Here is a 15,679-nt window from a genome sequence, read left to right as displayed (position 1 = left end):
ACCGATTGAGCATTCCTGGTAGTCTGGCAGTTTAATGATAGTAGCCTGTGATCTTTTCCTCAGGGTTTATTTCTTTATCTTGTTTATGGCAAGTGTTCTGTTGAAGTTTAAGGGCAAAGTTAAGCAAAAACCTTTTCCCCTAGTGGGAATGCATTTGTAACTTTCTCAGCTGTTGTTTATGCCTTGTACTGTTGCTAGTGGCCGACTGACACCAATAAATGGAGAGCAGGGTGGCCTATCAATATATCCAGGGTCAGAAATGAACACCCGCCATGTGCCAAATTCGGGTATATGTTCTGTTTGACTGGTGAATTTTGCAGCATCTCAGGCCACTCTGGTGGGTGGTTTTTGCTTTCTATAAGTTTATGTCAGCTTGTAAAATAAATTTAAACACCTACTAGTTTTGTCCTCTAGGGGCATCTGTAGGCCTACAGTACAGTCAGTAACACAGAGGTTTACATAAAATGGCTCTTATTAGCTTGTAGTCCCGCAGCTCATCAAAAGCCTCAAACGCTGTGTCCATTGGTGCGTGATGGGGGTAACTGGATTCAGTGCTTTTATTCCAGAATTCAAATTATTATTGCACACATTCTTTGTCGCAATGCTATAGCTGGGTAAGCAAACGTTTAATAAATCAACACTGTATGTATACTTTGGTCATTTGAAAATGTTGGCATTTTTCCAACTGTAATTTCGCTTATTTAAGATGATGTCATTGCTCGTATACTGAAAGCTAATAGAAAATACACAGTGGCTTTGTATACTGCAAACACACCATAAAGTTATCTGGTGTGGTGAGTGGATTTCTTCTGCGCCAGTGGGCACATACTGTTAGCAGTACACCTTGATGCAAAATGAAAGCAATGTTTAGGAGCATTCATGCCATTGTGATGAAGGGAATACCACTCTTGGGTTTACAGTGGATGTGCGAGTAAGTTTTGATTAACCACACATAAAACTTATCTGGGTGATTCTCATGAAATTAGACATATGAGGTGTCATGAAACATTTTGATGATAAAAGTAAATGCTATAAAAATAAGAAGGATACAGTTATAAACATCTCTTCATGTACTATTTTGCACATGAATTCAAATGACATCATAAATACCAATTTAGTTGTTTTTTCCACATTTAAGGGGAAATGTTTCATTACCGCAACGTGTCCATGACTGGATTTGTGTTCTTTGAGATGGAAATATTTATAATTAAAAAATATAAAAAATAAAAAGCTTCAGTGCATGTTATACTATAAACATTTACAGTAAAGAAACATGTGGTATTTGGTGATCATTGGTAAATGTAGTGACAATAATAAGGAATATAAATGTGTCCAAGACCAATTTTCTCATCCTCCGCAACAATTTTCAATCATTGTTTAAGTCCTCAAGAACTAACATTTTCAAGAAATTTTGTTGGAAGGGACATAATTGACTGTGACACTCAAGATGGCTACCATGTAAGCAGCTCTTATTTTTTCTCTCCATTTAAAAGTTACAATTTTGTTTGTCATAGTACCTACACAACTTTTTAGTTCTCATTACTGAAACATGAGTCTGTGAAGTTTTAAAAAATGTTGCCGTTTAAATTTTTTGATTACTATATACCCCATTATGGTCTAAATATAAAAAGAGAGGGAAAGTTTAGCTAACCCTCATTTAGCTTCCACAGTTAGCAAGAATGTTTAAGGTCGCTCATCCTCCGCAACACCATTATCATTCACCGCAACAATTGAAGGCCTGTTGCGGTGGAGATACTCAATGTTTCGGTGATGAGAAACAGACTTATGAAGGAGCGACGTGCACTATAGCTCTTGCTCATTTCAATATAACTTGATATTTGCCTTAAACACTTCTTGAACAGATTGCGTAAACAAAATAGCTATTACAACCCCCCCCAGCAAGGGTCACTCATTTTTCATTGTTATGAAGTGCTTCCACAAAAAGCAGTATGAATGCAGTATAGGCCACCTACTATAAATCTAATATTATTTAATATTTTTACTGTGAAACAGTAACTCAAGTGGATGTTTATTGTTAGACTTCTGTGCTAGTCATGGATTATCTATAACAAACACCATGTTCGAACATAAGGATGCTCATAAGTGTACGTGGTACCAGAGCGCCGAAGGGGGGCAGAGCTGTCAACCGATCACCATCTGGTGGCGAGTTGGGTCAGGGGGTTGGGAAAGACTCTGGACAGACCTGGGAAGCCCAAGCGAGTAGTGCGGGTGAACTGGGAACGTTTGGAGGAGGTCCCTGTCCGTGAAATCTTCAACTCGCACCTCCGGCGGAGCTTTTCAGGCATCCCTGCGGAGGTTGGGGACATTGAACCGGAGTGGGCAATGTTCAAAGCTTCCATTGCCGAAGCCACGGTGGAGAGCTGTGGCCTCAATGTTTTAGGTGCCGCAAGGGGTGGTAACCCTCGAACACCGTGGTGGACACTGGTGGTTAGGGAAGCCGTCCAACTGAAGAAAGAGGGCAGAACGGGGTGGTGATTCCCCTCTTCAAAAAGGGGGATCAGAGAGTGAATGCCAACTACAGGGGTATCACACTTCTCAGCCTCCCTGGTAAAGTTTACTCCAAGGTGCTGGAGAGGAGGGTTCGGCCGATTGTCGAACCTCGGATTGAAGAGGAACAATGCGTTTTTCGTCCTGGCCGTGGAACGACGGACCAGATCTTTACTCTCGCAAGGATCCTGGAGGGGGCCTGGGAGTATGCCCATCCTACATGTGTTTTGTGGATCTGGAGAAGGCGTATGACCGGGTCCCCCGGGAGAGACTGTGGGAGGTGCTGCGGGAGTACGGGGTGAGGAGGTCCCTTCTTAGGGCGATCCAATCCCTGTACGTCCAAAGCGGGAGCTGTGTCCGTGTCCTCGGCACGAAGTCAAGTTCATTCCATGTGGGGGTTGGTCTCTGCCAAGGCTGCGCTTTGTCACCAATCCTGTTTGTGATATTCATGTACAGGATGTCGAGGCGTAGTCGGGGTGGGGAAGGTGTGCGGTTCGGTGGGTTGGGGATCTCATCGCTGCTTTTTGCAGATGATGTTGTCTTCATGTCATCATCGGTCCGTGATCTTCAGCTCTCACTGGATCGCTTGGCAGTCGAGTGTGAAGCGGCTGGGATGAGGATTAGCACCTCTAAATCTGAGACCATGGTTCTCAGCAGGAAACCGATTGAGTGCGTACTCCAGGTAGGGAAGGAGGTATTGCCCCAAATGAAGGAGTTCAAGTACCTCGGGGTCTTGCTCACGAGTGAGGGGACAATGGAGCGGGAGGTTGGCCGGAGAATCGGGACACCGGGGGCGGTATTGCACTCGCTCTATCGCACCGTTGTCACAAAAAGAGAGCTGAGCCGGAAGGCAAAGCTCTCGATCTACCGGTCAATTTTTGTTCCTACCCTCACCTATGGTCATGAAGGCTGTGTCATGACCGAAAGAACTAGGTCGCAAGTATAAGCGGCCGAAATGGACTTCCTCAGAAGGGTGGTGGGCTTCTCCCTTAGAGATAGGGTGAGGAGCTGAGTCATCCGTGAGGAGCTCGGAGTTGAGCCGCTGCTCCTTTGCGTCGAAAGGAGTCAGTTGAGGTGGTTTGGGCATCTGGTAAGGATGCCCCCTGGCCGCCTGCCTAGGGAGGTGTTTCAGGCACGTCCAGCTGGGAGGAGGCCAGAGACATATTGCGTTTTAAATGTAAAATATGGTTAGGCATCAAACCCCTTTGTCAACAGTGAATGTGTGAGCTAAATCTCATTTCCGAAACATTGATCCTCATTACCGAAATGGCATTTTCATTACTGCAACATGTATCTTTTTTACAAATTAAGTAATAATTAGATAATCATATTTTGTTTTAAAATGTATATACATATTATACAACACTACTTATTTAAGGTCTGCTACATAACAAATCTGTATGTTATCTTTTAGTTAAACAGTTAAATAAAATAAATTGTAAATCATCACGTATGTTTCGGTAATGAGAGAAAATAAGGAAATTACAAAAAATAATAAATATGAAAAAGTAATCTCTCCAGAGTTTTACATAGCTTTGAGCATGAGTAATAAGAGTCTACTTTAACATTAGCCAAAAATACACATTTTGAACCATATATTTAATGTAATGTCATGTTGCGGTAATGATAATGTTTTATGGACGTCATCTAAAAATGTAAATAATTATGTAGGAAATATTTTTTTAAATCTTCTAAAAATAATGGTTATAGTAAGTTCAGACCTTAATCTTATATGTGCAAAAAGAAAATTGGCTTTAAGGGCATTTTAAAAATTCTGATGCTGGACACCTTCTAAATCTGGATTTCGTGAGAATCACCCATCTGGTAATGACTGCCCTATAATACAAACCGAATGATTTTCATCATGTTCGGTATCGTTAATGTTTCTTAAACATGCATTATTCTGGTGATGCGGACGGAAAACCGGACTAAAATTCTCAGTGTTTCCTGTATTACTATTAAGTGCCACAGCAACACTGCTACTGAATCTACAGTGCAAGACAAGACATAAAGCACTACCAGTAGACCGATTCACAAACGAATGATTCTTGAGCCAGTTCTTTATAGTGAATACAAATTTAGTTTTGTTGTAATAATTGAATAATCTTAAATATTATTCTAATTTGACTATCTGGCAATTAAATACTGTAATTCATAAATTATAAAACAATAAAATTCTTTAAAAATGCAGTTCACATTTAAACATAAATACAGTATTATTTCTTTCAACTACCAGCCACCTTGGCTGGTGGGATAACAAGTTAATTTCGGGCCCTGTATCTACAGTATCTATCTATCTGTTTGTTTGTCTGTCTGTGGCAGCAAATGTAATGTACACAAAATTGCAGAATTCTAACATATTTTCCAATATTTACTTAAAATTAACTAAAAAATTATAATTGCCACTAAAAATAGAAAAAGAAAATAATAATTAAAAAAAACATAATCCATTGAGAAAGTTGTCAGTAGCATTCGGGACAGTCACACGAGTGAAAAACAACTTCTACTTATGGGCCAAGTGGACTGAGTTATTGGCTGACACTGTTAAATCCAAATTGGCCAAAATGGTCAATATTGGCAAATTAATCACATCTGATAATGTACATATAGCCTATCTATAATGTATTTTATTTATTTTTTTACTTGGCTTTAGAGACTGACCATTACTATACTATATACTATACAAATATGTATTTGTGCAACGCAATGCTTCTTTTGGTTTGAAGTGATGCCTGTTCACTTTTTCTCTAACTGTTAAATGTAACTTCATTCTTGTGGTACTTTTTATTTTTTACATCATCCTTTCCTATTTTGTTTTGTTACCGCAGTGTTTCCACCCCTTTGATGTAGAGGTCATGTACTCTGCTGCCCTCATTGCTTTGTCACAGTGTGGCATTTTAAACTCAGCTTTATATGCGATAGATGCATTTGCATTTTTCCCCTCCATTTTAAATGAGAAAAGCATGCAGATTCACAATTTAATTGTCAGTTACCTCTTTTAGCGTGAGTGCTTTGCATGCTTTTGTGGGATGTTACACCAAAGTCTGTCTGCTCAGGGTTTAAGCTGTATTTCCAGAAAGAGTTTTAAGTAAAGTTTTGCCAAAGTGAGATGGTTAGAACCTACAGTGTCCACTGCATTGTGCTGGATCAACAGGATCAAATGCTACAAAATGACCTGCAATGACTTTTGTAGGACTAAAACCTTTCACAATGCTCTCCATACAGTTAGTTTGTTTATTTGATGTAATTATCTTATTATTATCTTATATTCTTATTACAAAACAGCGATTTATTTATTCCTGACAACCCAGTGTGATTAATGAACTTTGTGTCTGCCAAGCAGTCAGTTTAGTAAGGATGTGAGCATCTTGGAAGCTCTGTCTAAACCACTTCCAGTTGATGAGCATTGTACATGTTGGTGAGATGAGCATTTTAGAGCAATTGAAGAGTTCTCTTAACCAGTAGGTGGCTTCTCCATCAAGTCATGTGACTGTGTTCTCTTTGAATATGTGGCAGAACATCAAAGGAACCATTCTTCTATGGGTCACTTGTACAAAAAATATGGAGAAAATGTAATGCTCATATGTGACTGTATGAATGGATGTCCCACCTTTCAGTTGAAAGAGCCAATCACCTTTTTGACAGAGATATTGTTTGTTTACTCTAAAATGTGCATGTGCATTAGCTAGACCATATTGATTATATACATTTTTAGCATCTATTTCCATTCAACTGCATAGTAGCTGTACTTGTATGCTGATTATCGACACACAAAATACTTCCCTGGGGCATTTATTAAGATTATTAAGATGGTTACAGAGTGAACTGACTTGACTTGAAGTGATTTTGCAGTACATGCAACATGAATAAAATGGTTTCTCTTTCTCCTTTCAGGCATGGAAGAAGCGATGGTTTGTTCTGCGCAGTGGGAGGCTGACAGGAGATCCAGATGTGCTGGAGTACTACAAGAATGACCATGCCAAGAAACCCATCCGTGTGATTGATCTGAACCTGTGCGAGCAGGTGGACGCAGGTCTCACCTTCAACAAAAAGGACCTGGAGCACAGCTTCATCTTTGACATAAAGACTATCGATCGGATCTTTTACCTGGTGGCCGACACTGAAGAGGAGATGAACAAGTGGGTACGCTGCATATGTGACATCTGTGGCTTCAACCCCACCGATACGGAAGGTAAATCACGTCATATACACACACACATGTACACCCGTGCATACTGACAGACACTGTCATAAATAATGCTTGGATGTTTACAGCAGCTTCTAGTTTTATGTTATGTTTCTATATATTTAAGCAAAAGGGTACAACAGGATGTGTTAGAAGTCAAGGCTGCCATATTGCTTTTATAAAGTGGTTAAAACATAGTAGAATTATTAAGTACTCAAAATTGCATTTTGATCTCAGAAGGTACCAGTTCACTGTGGACTTACAGTACTTTCTTGGGTAAGTACACTGTAAGTATACTGAAAGTACACATACTCTTAAATAAAGTGCAGCCTAAATGTTAACCAGTTGCACTTAATTAGAAAGTTCATTATACATAACTCCAGTATACTTGTATCCTACCCTAAAAAGCACACAAACCCAAATAGGCTTTATCACAATTAGAGTTGAGTGTTTCAGGCAATACAGGGATAGTTCCTGCAGAATACAAAATGAAATGCTCTGTAGGGCCATACAATGCAAGTAAATGGTGAATTGAATGTTGAATCTCCAAAAATCTGAAAGTCTGCATAAAAGTAATCCATAAGACTCCATTTGTTAAATCCATATCCTATGACGCAATGTAATAGTTGTGAGTGAGAAACAAATCAATATTGCAGTACTTTTTATCTATATATCTCCACTTTCACTTTCTTCTTTTGTTTTTCGCCTGTTTGCATTCTTCGTGCATATCACCACCTACTGGTCAGGGCTTGTCAAAGGTTTGTAAGAAAAAGACGACTTAAATATTAATAAAATCTGTTTCTCACCCACACTTATCATATTACTTCTGAAGATATGGATTTAACCTGTGTAGTCTTATGGAGTACTTTTTGGAGATTCAAAGTTCTAGCCACCATTCACTTGAATTGAGTGGACCTACAGACCTGATATATTCTTATAAAAATCTTCAGCCTTGAGCTGCCTGCACTTAGAATGTCAAATGCACCCAGTGAGTGAGTGGGTGTGTGAGGGTGTCAATGCGTGTGCGCACAAGTGATGTTTGTTTGCATTTTTTGTGAGGAACTAAAAGCAAAGTTTGAAGAGAGACTAAAACATGCACAACCACCCTGTGAGCTGCATTCCGCTGACCTTGAGAATAGGCTGTTCAAAGAGAGATGGAGATAAAAATAAAAAGCTAGAAATAAAAGCTATTTTAAAAGACCATAGACAAAACACTTTAGAAGATGGGCATCCTAGATGGAGCATAAAAACTGAGACCAGAACTGGATTAGTGGTGCTTTCATTAGGATTTTAGTTCAAGGTTCTTCTCTATGCAGTTCTGCACTTTCACACGGCATAGGAAGGCTGCCTTCACCTTCATTTGTACCTTTTAAAAAATTTGGCCCAAGATTACAATGATTTTTTTTGATATTTTATATTAAAGGGTGCACTCAGAAATAGAGTAGTATTTTTTAAAAAGTGAAAACACTTACTTCCACAACACGCTCATGTTAGAGATGGCCTGAACATCAAAATGTGGAGAGACAAAAACATATCATTTTGGAGCACTTTGCTGAATATCAATCGTGAGACAAACGTGTGAACATGTGAAGACGATTTACAAATCAAAGTTTTTGACGTTTTGTTTAAACTTTTTAGAATTAAGTGAGAACAGCACTCAAGCAGGCATCTCCACCAAAACCAGCACTGCTTTGAGACTTAACATAAATGTATGAATATTTATTCTTACCAGGAGTGTTTCAGGCTTAAAATAAGTTAAACTCCATTGAAAGCATTTGTGGTGTAATGTTGATAACCACAATTTTGACAATTAATTTAGACTCTTTTTCTAAAGAAAATGAGTTTGTTCTGTAAGACACGTGTAATGGAACTGCTCCAAACACAAAATGTTAAAATTCACCTTTAAATAAACACAGTTTCAAAAGTATAGCCACAATACTAAAACATAATAAATGTTAGCATTACTCTAATGGTATGGTACTAAACAGGCTGGACCATCTTTTTGTAACCCGCGTTATGTTTTCCTCACATAAAAATATTAATGTGCATAAATTTTTAGGTCTATTTTCTACAGCATTGATATGTTGCTGAATCGTGTGGGAGTCTTTCTTCCACGCCCACTCATCACTGCCACAGGTGTCGAGTGACAAACCCGTTTGAAGAGCTCAACAGAGATACTGTATATGCCCTGCGTGAACAGTAATAACAGGAAAAAGATTTATTCTGCAAAATCTAAGTGGAGACATCTCCTCCCAAATCTTTAATTATTAGTGATTTGTGTAACTAACCTAAAAGTAAGTCTTCAAAGAGGGTGATCATAGATGAATATAATTTTTTAAGCCCTTTTGGAGACCGAATTGGATTAGATATATCAAAATAATGTCTTATTTTGAGGGTGTTGTGTGTGTGTGTGTGTGTGTGTGTGTGTGTGTGTGTGTGTGTGTGTGTGTGTGTGTGTGTGTGTGTGTGTGTGTGTCATAACTATGTCAATTAACTATATATATATATATATATATATATATATATATACACACACACACTCACATTTTATTGTTATTGTAATTTTTATTTTATTTTTCACATAAGATTGATCTTATGAAAACGTTGCAAGCTGCAGACAGCGGGGATGAGAAACAAGCGTCTCCGTGTTAGAGTACGCATCCGCCGGCAGAACTTTAAATCTCTCCCGTCTCGACTCCCGCTCAGACTGTGTCTCTTCTGCGATTGGTTGAAGCGGCTCTGACCGCACCGAGAATGACATTTTTGGAGTATGTTTATTTACATGGCACGCTCCCATATTATATTAACTTTAATTATTGATGAAATAAAGACATATCGCCAAGCTGTGATCTGTGTTTCTGTGTTATTTTTCTGACCTACAGTTCAGTGTCGTTCTGCTCATCATCTATCTTCACCTGATTTCAACGCTGAACACCTGAAACTCTCATGACCACACAAGCCACTCCCTAAACTGAGACTGACTGGTCATCTTTTTATTAGCATTGTAGAAAATGGGCAAACAGCTCTCAGAGAGAATGGGCTGTCACGTCCACACATGCACTTATTTATTTAAAAAAAAATCACAGCATTTGCCATCGTATAATCACACAGGCTGACATCGTTGATTGTGATATGATTAATCATGCTGTTCTAGTTTATTCCCCCTTTTCCCCAATGTACATTAGCTTACCAGAAGTCAGCCTGTGGAGACACTTTCACAATAGTAATTGGTTTGGACATGGATGGTTTCAGTAAAAGCTTTTGATTAAAGCAATGACACACTGAGTTTTATCTCTAAGTCTGTGATCTCATAAAGTATCTTAATGTAAACTTCTTGCCTTCTCTCTCTCTCTCTCTCCCCCTACTGTCTCATGTTCTCCCTTCAGACTCAGCGAAGGTCTCGCACCAAGTAAATGTGAGAGGGGGTCTGGTGGTGGATGTGGCCCCAAATGCAGGGTTGGGAGCTTCTGCACTAGCCAACGTGCCTCCTCCCTACCATCCTGTGAGCGTCAAACACTTAGACGACTCCAGTCTGGATGAGCCACAGGACTACCTTTGGCTGGTCAACTGTGAGAGCAAGAAACCTGAGCCCAACAGGTAAAACAATGACAATGAGGGGAATGACTGACAGCGATATAAAGTAGTGTTTACACACTGTTAGAAAGTGGGTAAACTAAGAAGTAGGGCTGGGTGATATCATACTTTGCAATATTAGAAATGTATCAACTGGTAGTGATTCTGCCACATGGTTTATTCAGCAGTATATCCATTAGGGGATGGTAAAATATTAATTTTCCAAAGCATCGCAATCTTCATTTGAATGATCTCAATAATGATTCTTAAATCCCAAGATCGATCTTTTACTCTAATACTACAATGAGAGGAAATCACTTGCATTTGCAAAAACATTTTGCGCTATGCTACTAAAATGTAAATCTGGCTGTTAAATGTTTACATTTCACTCACCAGTAATTGCGTAGATTAGTGAAGTTTAACAGCGTGTTAAGAGTAAAAGTTTTTCCATGTAATGTGTGTCCAAAGACAAGATCCATGCAACTCATTTGTCATTGAATAGTTTCTCTTTTAATATTCTGTCTGTTCTTTACAAGTCAAGTCAAGTGGTTTTTATTGTCGTTCAACCATATACAGTTAGTACATTACACAGTGAAACGAGACTACATTCCTCCAGGACCATGGTGCTACATAAAACAACATGGGTAGTGCAAGAAGATGACAGTATCTAAAAATGCCAAATGTAAACATAACATATTATGAGATGGTTCTGGATGGATGGAGATGAGTGTTCTATGGACATAGCAGTTATTGAGGTAGCAGCCAGGTATAAAGTGACAATAATAAAAGTGGAACTCAGGACACGTGTGTGTGTGTGTGTGTGTGTGTGTGTGTGTGTGTGTGTGTGTGTGTGTGTGTCAGACCAGTCTCTGAGTATTGAGGAGTCTGATGGTTTGGGGGAAGAAGCTGTTACACAGTCTGGCCGTGAGGGCCTGAATGCTTCGGTACCTCTTGCCAGACAGCAGGAGGGTGAAGAGTTTGTGTGAGGGGTGTGTGGGGTCATCCACAATGCTGGTTGCTTTGAGGGGAGAGAGAGCCCGATGATCTTCTCAGCGGTCTTCTCACTATCCTCTGCAGGGCTTTGTGGTCCGAAGCGGTGCAAGTCCCAAACCAGGCAGTGATGCTCTCAATAGTCCCTCTATAGAATGTAGTGAGGATGGGGGGTGGGAGATGTGCTTTCCTCAGCCTTCGAAGAAAGTAGAGACGCTGCTGGGCTTTCTTTGCAATAGAGCTGGTATTGAGGGACCAGGTGAGGTGTGGTGGTGGTGGACATGCTGTTCCCAATCCGGACTGACTGAGGTCTCCAAGTCCGGAAGTCCAGGATCCAGTAGCAGAGGGAGATGTCCAGGCCCAGCAGGTTTACTTTTCCAATCAGGTGCTGAGGAATGATTGTGTTGAATGCTGAAATAAAGTCTATGAACAGCATTCGAACGTATGAGTCCTTTTTATCTAGGTGGGTGAAGGCCAGATGGAGGGTGGTGGCAATGGCGTCGTCTGTTGAACGGTTGGGACGATACGCAAACTGCAGTGGGTCTAGTGAGGGGGGGCAGCTGGGTCTTAATGTGCCTCATGACAAGCCTCTCGAAGCACTTCATGATGATGGGTGTGAGTGCGACAGGATGGTAGTCGTTGAGGCAGGACAATGAAGACTTCTTTGGCATGGGGACTATAGTGGTGGCCTTTAAGCACGTTGGAATGACGGCGCTGCTCAGAGAGATGTTGAAGATGTCGGTAAGAACATCTGCCAGCTGGTCTGCACATCCTCTGAGCACCCTGCCAGGAATGTTGTATGGTCCAGCAGCCTTCCGTGGGTTGACTCTACGTATAGTTTTCCTCACATCCGCCGTGGTAAGACAGAGCACCTGGTCGTTGGGAGGAGGGGGTGGTCTTCCTCGCCACCATGTCGTTCTGTGCCTCAAACCGATTGTAGAAGTCGTTCAGCGCATCTGGAAGGGAGGCATCTTTGTCACAGGCAACTGATGTTATCCTGTAGTTGGTGATGGCCTGGATGCCCTGCCACATGTGCTGCATGTCGCCGCTGTCCTGGAAGTGACCATAGATTCTCTGGGCGTGTGCGCACTTTGCCTCTCTGATGGCCCAGGACAGTTTGGCCCTTGCTGTTCTTAGGGCAGCCTTGTCGCCGGCTCTGAAGGCGGAGTCTCAGCTCCTCAGCAGCACATGCACCTCCGCAGTCATCCATGGCTTCTGGTTGGAGCGTGTGGTGATAGTCTTGGAGAAGGTGACATCATCAATGCACTTGCTGATGTAGCTGGTCACTGATGCTGTGTATTCCTCCAAGTTGGTAGAGTCGCCATATGTTGCAGCCTCCCTGATCATGTGCCAGTCAGTACACTCAAAACAGTCCTGAAGAGAAGAGATGGCTCCTGCTGGCCAGGTTTTCACCTGCTGCTGGATCGGTTTTGTGCATCTGACAAGTGGTCTGTATGCTGGAATTAACATAACAGAGATGTGGTCTGAGTAGCAGAGGTTGGGGAGGGCTCCTCCCGGTGCGTGCCTGGGATGTTTATTTAAACCAGATCAAGCGTGTTCACCCCTCTCGTTGCAAAGTCCACATACTGATGGAATTTAGGGAGCACTGTCTTGAGGATTGGCATGGTTGAAATCTCCGGCGACAATAAACAGTCCGCCGGGGTGAGCGTTCTGCAGTTCACTAATAGCCCCATACAGTTCACCGAGCGCTGCATTAGTGAATTCCCGTGGTAAATAAAAAGGTCTGCATCTAACAGTCACAAGCTCCACCAGCGATGAGCAGTAACTAGAGACTAGCATAGAGTTATTGCACCATTCCGTGTTGATGTAGACACACAAGCCAGTACCGCGAGTCTTACTGCACAGAGCTACATTTCTGTCGGCACGAAACGAGGCGAGCCTGTCTAGCTGAATGGCGGCTTCCGGAACCCTGTCGCTGAGCCACGTCTCCATGAAAACAAAGACGCAGCAGTCTCTAAGCTCACGCTGCGTAGTCTGCTGGAGTCGGATGTAGTCCACTTTATTGTACAGGGAGCAAGCATTTGAGAGCAGGATAGATGGGAGAGCCGGCCGGCTAGGGTTTGCTTTTAGCCTAGCATGGACCCCCGCCCTCTTGGCACGCTTTAGCTTCCTCGCACACCGCTTACGACGTCCCCTCCCCCGGTCACCGGCATCAGGCGACGCCGAGGACTGGAGGCCTGGTCTCCGCAGCAAGCCAAGTTTGTGTAGCTTCTCCTGCAGATCATCTTGCAGCTTGGTTGTTGCATGAATCTTATATTTTTGCAGTGTCGATGGTAGACACGAACACCGGTTTCTCTGATGTCCATGTGCTGTAAAAGTCGGGCTAAGTGATAAAAATAGCACCATTTTGGATACGGAGGATGCCGCCATCTTGGATCATGCTCGGTTGTTGACAACAAACTACAAAAAGTCAACATATAATTTTAATCACACATAGCACAGATGAGCTAAAACCATTGGAGTCTCTGTTGTTAACATGCTCATTTACAGATGCTTTTTACAGACATACTGGATTTGTTAAAGAGACAGGACCGATTTTAGCACATGTTCAACAAATCAATGCAAATGCTTGTAAATGGTACTAATTATGCAATTAAACAATAAATATTTAACAAAAAATAACAAATGAAATATAATTTCTTATTTATTGATTGAATTAATTGATTTGTTCATTTTTAAAAAGCCAAAATATGACCTAAATTATGAAAAAAATTATAAAATATAATTAGTAAAATTTATATTTTCCTAATGTACCTAGTTAGGTCCCCTGCATAATTAACAACATAGCTGGGAGATAATGTATTTCATATGTAAACAATAGGGATATTGTAACTGAAATAATCCCATATTAATCTATATTTTTATCAGAATCAAAATAAGAGCTTGTGAATCGGAACCAATTAAAACAGGGAAATCTGTATCAACACCCAGCCCTAATATCTGTGGTGTGATTTAGAGTGAAAAGTGTGTTTGCTAACACTTTCTGTGAAGCCCATATTTATAATGCATTAGTAATGTCTGATAATACACATTATGTTATAATTTAGCAAAAATAATTGTAACCACAATTACAATACATTAGTATAATGCAGTATAAACACCAGCAACATCCAATTTTATCTGCAGAAGTTATAATGTGTCATATATATTTGTAATATACATATAATAGATCATCTTTAAGTGACAAAAACAATGTCTTATAAACATCCATAAGATATTTTTCAGTGGTTATAAGTCATTACAACTCATGGTGGAAGTTGTTTATAATACACATGCACAAAATTAAAAATAGCATCCGTTCAATGTAAATTTTGAGATATTGTGAAAAACATTTGGGAAGCTACAAGGCTAAAATATATCAGAAACACTCTCTCTCTCTCTCTCTCTCTCTCGCTCTCTGTATGTATGTTCACACATGTAGCCAATCTTCTTGGGTGTAAACACACCCAAGATTAAAAAAACAAACACAATGAAACCGATTCTATACTGCACTCTATTCAATAACTTCAATGTTTGTTGATCTTATTTGGAGACTTATTTTATAAATCACTTCAATTGTATAAGTTTGACTTGTATTTTATGTTACAAGTTTATGGCTGTTTATAAGAAGATATTGCTTTTGTACTTTACGTAAAGCATGCAGAGCACATATAATCATTTAATAAAGCCTTTTAACTGTTTACACTATGCTGCTTTTGCATGACAGCACTTATACAATTCACTTTTTTTTGCTTCTGATGCATTCAAATTGGATGTTGCTGGTGTTATAATGCATTATAATCTTGAAGTTTAGCTATGAATTGGTTAAGTCTTATTATAATTATAACTGTAGTTATAAGTTATAACGTATTATAAAGTGTATTATGAGACATTATGAATGCAGTTTAATGCATGTATAATGCCTTTTAAAATGCATTATAAAATTGAGCTTCATAGAAAGCGTTACCAACCAGGTTGCCTGTTTTTACATGCCTTTGAACATGGCTCATCCAATCATAATTAGAATATAAGTGTAATGAGGAGTCAACGGAGTTGAGATCCATGTGCAGCCTTAATAACAAAAGCGTAGTTATACAGATGGGGGTCCAACAGTAATATCCAAGGTAATCCAGAAAGGTAGTCAATAAACAGGCAAGAAGTCAGGGCAGGCAGCAGACAATCACAGGTAATATCCAGGTAAACAAGGCAGTAATTGTAGGCAGGCAAGCAACGGGTCAAAACAGGGTAAACAGTCAAGGGTCTTACACAGGAAATACACAGAGAACGCTCAGAAATGTCAGCCAGGGCAAAATAGGACTTCTCAATGACAGTGAGTGAGAGTGAGACTTAAATAGTTGAATGGATTAGAAACAGCTGAGCAGGTAATCATTGACAGGTACGAGGATTATGGGAAATGGAGTC

General features: G+C 40.3%; 1 protein-coding gene across 7 annotated transcripts in view; it reads left to right on the top strand.

The window, feature by feature from the left end:
- The window catches only part of LOC127651285 (GRB2-associated-binding protein 1-like), a 149,068-nt gene that overhangs the window by 97,923 nt on the left and 35,466 nt on the right, over positions 1-15,679 (top strand). For all 7 annotated transcript variants that reach the window (XM_052137049.1, XM_052137050.1, XM_052137054.1 and 4 more), the window contains 2 exons: positions 6,403-6,700; positions 10,081-10,291. In XM_052137049.1, coding sequence (XP_051993009.1) covers positions 6,403-6,700; positions 10,081-10,291 — 509 coding nt within the window. The remainder of the gene's footprint in view (positions 1-6,402; positions 6,701-10,080; positions 10,292-15,679) is intronic.

Source organism: Xyrauchen texanus, chromosome 11 (assembly GCF_025860055.1).
Source record: "Xyrauchen texanus isolate HMW12.3.18 chromosome 11, RBS_HiC_50CHRs, whole genome shotgun sequence".
In the NCBI taxonomy this organism is placed as follows: domain Eukaryota; kingdom Metazoa; phylum Chordata; class Actinopteri; order Cypriniformes; family Catostomidae; genus Xyrauchen; species Xyrauchen texanus.
Note: the sequence above shows the minus strand (reverse complement) of the source record. Positions and strands in the feature narration are given on the sequence as shown.